Source organism: Chrysemys picta, chromosome 1 (assembly GCF_011386835.1).
Source record: "Chrysemys picta bellii isolate R12L10 chromosome 1, ASM1138683v2, whole genome shotgun sequence".
Taxonomy (NCBI): domain Eukaryota; kingdom Metazoa; phylum Chordata; order Testudines; family Emydidae; genus Chrysemys; species Chrysemys picta.
The window spans coordinates 351,896,914-351,904,238 of NC_088791.1; the positions used below are offsets into that span (position 1 = coordinate 351,896,914).

Genomic DNA, 7,325 nt, shown 5'->3' on the forward strand with positions numbered 1-7,325 from the left:
TATGATGCTGGGGATGCCTCAGGAGCTCTGGACCTCTCAGATCCTGGGTTTCAGGTGGAGGCCACAGAGCTCTGAGCTGCTGGTGCTGCTGCAGGGTCCATGGAGCTGTTAGCCACATGGGAGCTAGTGCTTTCTTCTCCCAAATTGGGGCTTGGGCTCTCATCTGCCCAATTGCACTGTAATGGTACCTCTGTTCCCCCTCATTATTTTTAGTATAAGTCACAGACAGTTGATGGGTGTCCATGAATGTTTGTTTATTGTCTGCAACCTATCCATGACTTTTATTAAAATCACTGTCACAAAATCTTAACCTTAGGCATGACTGATCATCTGGTCTCATCCTCATTCCTGAATACAATATTGTTGCAGGCCACGATAGCCCCTCCCCGGGTGAATGCATTCTGGATGCTGTCGAGGGCTGTGGTTGTTGCAGGCCCACTGACCTCGCTGGAAGCATCATCTTTTTTCTCTCCCATCCCTCTCCTATTCCTGCCAGTTCAACACATACTCTCACCAGTGTTTCGGCTTCCAACTTCTCAGGCAGCTGTTCTCCCCATTCCTTCATGACTTGGCCAAATTGGGTCTAGTCTCTCTGCAATATGACTGGAAGATATTAGAAGTAATTTCCCCAAAATCCCTAATCATGGTTGCTGATTCTTCTCTCTCATCATGCATCCGAAGTGCAATTCCTTGTTAACTTCTAGGGAAATTCCTGGCTTCTGCACTACCCCAGGGAAAATGGCTAGGCAAAGGGTCTGAGTCCCCACTCCCTTCACCCAGAGGCCTGCCTGAGCTCAAGGATTCCCCTTCCACGCTCCTGTGTCACAGTTCTCGTAATGGTGACATGGTTGGGCCCATAATTCCTGGTAGCTGAACCCCCTCGTGGCCACTTAGGACCAGGGCTCGGGTTATAATGTGTAGTGTTCTCTTCACACCAGATTTCTGTCCTTCTGAATCCATTCTTTAAGGTAGTCTTGTCTGACCTCTCCCTGTACTGGGCTCTCGCTCTCCCTTGCTCTCCCCGGCTGCCCATTGTGCTCAGCTTCCATGTTACTTGTGGCATGGCCGGCACGCACTGTGCTGACTCTGGTCCCACAGCTCCCCACTGTGCCTCAGCCCTGGATTCCCAACATGGTCACTGTTGATTCAGCTCCTGATTCTTCTTTGCTCCAGCTGCAAATCCCAGCTCTCCTACATCCGTGCTGCTTCTCTGGTTTCAGCCCAGCTGTGCCTCCTGGGCTTTTTTCTCTGACCCTGGTGTTTTTGGCTGCTCACGCACTGCTTCCAGCTCACCTTGAGGTGCTGCTCAGGTTTGCCAGATTTCAACGGGACTAAGAGCCCAAAGTCACTTCAAAACTAACCTAAAAGTAACCCAATCCATTTATCAAAACAAAGGCTTTTTTTTTTAATTAACACATTGGTCTATACATCAAGTCACAAAAGGAAGCTTTTGTTAGATACCTCGTACAGGTTAGATTTAAAACAACAACAACAACAACAACAAACTGCAAGCCGCAGCCGGAAGGTCTCCACATTAGCAACTAAACTGGGAGATGACACACTAATTCAAAATCAGAACACCAATACTGGTACTTGTACTGAGGGTTGGAAGGTTTTTCAAACAAAAATGTGGTGGATAACGTTTTTTTTAAATAGCTCAGAAGAAGCCCAAAATATATGTAGTGTAAAAATAGCAGTAACTTTATTATCTTATTAATTTGTAATTGCATTCAATGATGGTAGTCAAAGTCTATATTTTGAGTTGAATTAATTTGGTACTGTTAGTTTCTAAAAGGCAATATTTCTTCTCCCGAGTCTTCATCAGAAGTAGAATGCTTCTTCTGATTGCCAGCAATGAAAGAGCAAACAAGCCAAGTTCACTAAAGTTTCTGTCACCAGCAGCATCCATGTGTTCAAGATCTTCTATCGAAAATTGCTCTACTAGACTGTTCTCAGTATGAGGTGAGTGAACCATAGGTAAAACTCTCCACTAATGCTTTAACTGTCCAAGGTCTCCAGAAAACGATGGCAAAAATGAGATATTAGCCAAACCAGGTCGTGAAGGACTTGTAGTAAGATGAGGCGCTGAAACATAAACCCTTATATCAGAGGCCCGGTATGAGGCCTAAGGCCTGAACTTGGGCTCAATGGTCAAGACTTTGCTAACATAAAGCAAAGTTATCCTGTGACCCAGAGGCAGGCCCGGCTCACAGAAGCTGGCAAGGAAAGGGCTGATGATGCAAAAATGCACATACCTAAAAGTATCAGGAGGTAGCCGTGTTAGTCTGTATCCACAAAAACAACAAGGAGTCCGGTGGCACCTTAAAGACTAACTGATTTATTTGGGCATAAGCTTTCATGGGTAAAAAGCTTCACTTCTTCAGATGCATGGAGTGAAAATTACAGATGCATGCATTATATAATGACACATGAAGAGAGGAGAGTTACCTCACAAGTGGAGAAAGAGTACCTAAAAAGGTACTGGACGCTAGAGATACAAGAACACTCTGATACTTGCACATTCCACACACATAACAAGGAACAGGCTGACCCATCCTAAAGACGGGGGTGAAAGGGTAATATGATGGATAGAGTTGTTTTGTTCAAACCAACATGTACAAGGTGAGAGGCGGCACCTTACTGTGTAGAGGGGTTGTACCTTGCTATGTAGAGGGATTGCACCTTGATACGTCAGGAGTGATGTGTAACTTGTTTGTACTTCTGTATAAGAATGCATCCCTGGGGTAGTCTCTTTGTCCAGCCTAGGGGGCAGTGGAGTGTCCCGCCACTGACTGAGCTGTGTCCATTGTCAGGAAGCACATATGTACTAGCAGAACTATAGACATCTGATTCAAGGAGCTGGAGACTGTGTGTTCCATTTGACAATAAACCTGGCCAGGTGCCTTCCTACCTTCTCAGAATCTGTGGTCATTGGGGGTTCTCTCGGGGTCTGTTGTGTCAGTGAGCTGCACAGAGTCAGGGCAGCACGCAGTGTGAACACACGCACACAGCCAACTGTTATCAACATTGGATAGAGCAGAGCACCACAATGATGGCGTCTGGCAACAGGACTTAGCACTGAATGAGATTCTATCACCTGGACATTTCGTGGGAATTTCTATTTCATCTGTTTCACAAACTTCAAGATGAAATCTCTGTGGCTACTTTTGGTGTATTTGACAAAGGGAATTGTTAATGTGTATTTTTAAAGTTCCAGCTAAAAGTGAATCCAAAATCAACTGTGTAAAGTGCTAAGGTATTGGACTCCAAGACAATGCCATAATATAACACAGCAGTCTGTTTGCCGGGGTGTTTAGAATCCCCAGCTGGGGCAACTTAACTATTTTACTCCTCGAAGTGTCAGGAATAAATCAATGAGAACACAACAATTCTGTATGATCAAGGATCAAATACAAGTAAGCATGCTCTTGTCTAACACTGCAGTTTATTAGATTTAAGAACACAGAGACATAGGCTATAGGTTTAGAATAATATCAAATCATGGAATCATAGAAGATTAGGGTTGGAAGAGAACTCAGGAGGTCATCTAGTCCAACCCCCTGCTCAAAGCAGGACCAACCCCAACTAAATCATCCCAGCCAAGACTTTGTCAAGCCAGGCCTAAAAACTCAACGGATGGAGATTCCACCACTTCCCTAGATAACCCATTCCAGATATTTACCTAACATCTGGATCAGTATTGAGTAATTGGTCTGTTGCTCACCTGCTGGGGAGAAAGGATGTCAGAAAAAGGTCTCTAAAGATAGATTCAGAAAACTGCTCCAAAGTACACTGTATTACCTAATCTTTTATTGTTTTGGCAAAACATATAGGTCATAATGCCCCCTACTGGACCATCACTTTTCCTAACTTTCAATAAACCTCTAATATCACAAGCGTCTAGACTTATGGTTTTCATCCACTTATCTTCTTTCATTGTCACTTATTTACGTGTCTGTCTCCTTCTCCCATTCTGATTAGTGGAACCTGCCATCTAGATATTGACATTGCATCTAAAAGCCTGCTTTCCAATTAATCCTTAACTATGTGGTGTTCTACTGAACTAATTCATAGTTGCTCAGTGCACATCATATGGTTGCAATTGGCATAATCATATTCTGGAGAACATATCCCTCAATTCCCGAGTAACACAGTCCAGTTCTCAAAACCTCACAGTTTCACAGCTCTCACTAACAGCCTCTAGTACAATGTCTTCAATTCCTGCAGCAACATTCCTGTATTAACACCTTCCAAGTGAAACATTTGATTTATCCTCTCGGCATACTGAAGGATTGGATGTAGAAAAGTCAGGTAAATTTTCTGACTGGATCACTGTACATAGGATAAACAAGTTCAACATTGTAGTTTCTTAATTTGTCTTTGGCTATCAGAGAGCATAACTTTAGTTTGTTGAACTGATCAAGAACACAAAGTCACCTTACAGAAAATTGCAGTATATTCTCTTGGTGTGGAAGTAACAGTCAGATAGGGTTCAGCTGGGGAGGGGATGATGCCTGAAAGAGATCAGGTGATGGTCAGATTGGGGGAACTCAGCAATGGAGAGAGCAGTGCTTGGTGATGGAGTGATAAGACATTAGATGTGAGGAACTTCTGACTCTGAACTTCCACAGTGTTGAGCTCATCCAAATTGGGACAGAGCATCCTTGATTAATGAGGCTATATCCTTTCCCCATCTTGTTGTACAGGTTTAAAATAATTACCCCCATCAATCACCTTCTGTAGGTGTATTTGCTCACTTTCTCACGAAGCTCTTTGGTTTTGACACCATAAATGATAGGGTTGAACATGGGGGGGATGAGGAAGTACAGGGTGGCCAAGATGATGTGAATGTGAGTAGCTATGCCTTGACCAAACCGGTGTGTCAGAGTGGAGAACAGCAAGAGAGTACAAGACATGAGCATCACACAGATGTGCGCTGTGCAGGTGTTGAGGGCTTTCTGGTGGGCTTTCTTGGAGGAGATTCTGAGGACGGCCCTGATGATCAGACCATAGGACAGGGCAACGAGCAACAGGTCTAAACCAATGACTACAAATGCTATCACCAAGCCATACATCCTGTTGACTGTAATGTCCCCACATGACATCTTCGCCACAGCCATGTGGTCACAGTACATATGGGGGATAATAAGGTTGGCACAGAATGGATGCCTACTCAGGAGCAGGGGCAAGGGCAGAATGAAGAGAACAGCTCTTATCAAACCCAAAAGTCCTAACTTAGCTACTCGTGCATTGGTGAGGATGGTGGAATATCTCAGAGGATTACATATGGCAATGTAGCGATCAAAGGCCATTGTCACGAGAACAGCTGACTGCATAACAGAAACTGCATGAAGGAAGAACATCTGGATGAGGCAGCCACCCATAGTAATTCCTTTCAAATTGAACCAAAATATACAAAGTGCCCTTGGTACAACGGACGTAGAAGTGGTGATGTCTGTGAGCGCCAGCATGCAGAGCAGCAGGTACATCGGCTTGTGCAGGGTCTGCTCTTTGCCTACAACAAACAGAAGCATGAAATTTCCCAACAGGCTGATGATGTAACACATAAAGAAAGGGATGGAAACCCAGACGTGGGCAGTTTCCAGGCCAGGGATGCCCATTAGGATGAATGTTGAAGGACCAGAAGAGGTGAGGTTGAAAGCTGCCATGAGGAGGTTGATGCGTCGATCAGGCTGAGAAATGCCCAAAGTATCTGTGAAGGGAGAAAAGAACAGCAATGAGATTTAAACACATTATCATATATATTACTGTCACAGAGTCACCAGGCGATGCTCTGGAACTACTCCCTACGAAGCCAGTCAGGACTCTGGGTGAGCCTCTGCTCTCTGTGCATACTGTCTCCAGGACAAAAATCTTACACAGCTTCGACCTTCCTGGGTCTGACCTCAGAGCATTCATCATCCCCTTCCACACTATGCGCTTGCTGCAGCAAATCTGCACAGATGGGGCTCCTGGGGAAGCCAGAGGGCCCTGCACCCCAACTCCACAGTCAGACATGACTCTCAGCCATCTGGTAAAAAAGAGGGTTTACTAGTCGATAGGAATACAGCATAGAATAGATCTTGCTATTACAGACATCTGTGAATTTCAGCCAAGTCCATCTTGCCCAGGCCTGATGCCCTGGCTTCCTCCTCTTCCAGTCCCCCATGCAGACTACCAGCTTCCAGCCACCTTACCTCCAACACCCCCCTTGATGCTCCTCCTCCTTTTGTTTGTCTTGCTTCCCAGGCAATAGGTATCATCTGGTTTCATACCCCCTCCTGCGTCTCAGGTTACATAGGTGCAAATAACCGGGCAGCCTCACCTGCCCTGGGGACCTCAGCAAAATCATACACGCAATTCCCACCACTGAAGTATTAGTGCAGTACACAGGGAAGCTAAGGTACAAACAGTATTAGTATAGGACAGTAAGACTCACATGCAACTTAACAAGATGAATAAAAACCCACCTTGTCAAAATTACAATAAACATATTATAGTTATTTACAATCTGGAAAGGGGTTAGCAGTGAGGTGGCAAAATTGACAGATCGATCCAGATTATTTAGGTTATACTCAAGTCCATAGAACTTCTCAGAGGGAGCTAAGTAAACCAGGAGAATGTGCAGCATGATGGAGATGACCTTCCATGTCACTAAATGCAACATGTATGCCTTTGGAGGGAAAAGCTTGAACTCCTCAAACACCTTACAAGGTTGTAATTTAACTGTATGAACTCAGGACAGGGAGCTGGGCATCATGGTTCACAGACCTTTGAAATCCTGCTCACAGTGCAAGCATGGATAGAAACTAAGCAAAATGTTGGGGATCCAGGAGGAATGGGATGGGGAATCCTACAGTTAATACAATGCCATGAGATCAGTCAGTCAATGTTTCACCCTCCTCTAGACTCCTCTGTGTAGTACTGGGCACCCTTCTCGCACAGGATATTGCAGAACTAGAGAGTTCAGGGAAGAGGAATGAAAATGATCAAGCGCCTGGGGAAACTCTCATACAGAGAGAGGTTGAAAAGACTGGGATTGTTATCTTTCAAATGAAATAAATAAAAGGGGATATAAGAAAAGTCTATAAAATACTGACTGGTAGATAACAGATCGAGAATCTAATCTCCTTGTCTCTAAACACAACGTGAAGAGGACATTCAATTCAACTGAAACATGGCACATTCAAAACAGATGGAAAAATAAGTCTTTCTGCACTCAATGCCTAAGTAGGAGCTCATTACCACAAAAGATCGTTGAGACCATGAACTAAGCAAGAATCAGGTAGGGCTTGGAAATTTGCATGGATAGTGAAACTATTCAG

General features: G+C 44.4%; 1 protein-coding gene across 1 annotated transcript; it reads right to left on the reverse strand.

Moving 5' to 3' along the window:
* Positions 1 to 4,730: 4,730 nt before the first annotated feature.
* On the reverse strand, positions 4,731 to 5,669 carry LOC101942259 (olfactory receptor 52N2-like). The gene has a single exon (XM_005312540.3). It carries the CDS (start codon positions 5,667 to 5,669, stop codon positions 4,731 to 4,733), a length of 939 nt encoding a protein of 312 aa, XP_005312597.3.
* Between the last annotated feature and the right edge of the window lie 1,656 nt (positions 5,670 to 7,325).

What these genes read in the sequence shown, in the direction of transcription:
- LOC101942259 (XM_005312540.3), bottom strand. Translation starts at nt 5,669, where the DNA reads ATGGCAGCTTTCAACCTCACCTCTTCTGGTCCTTCAACATTCATCCTA.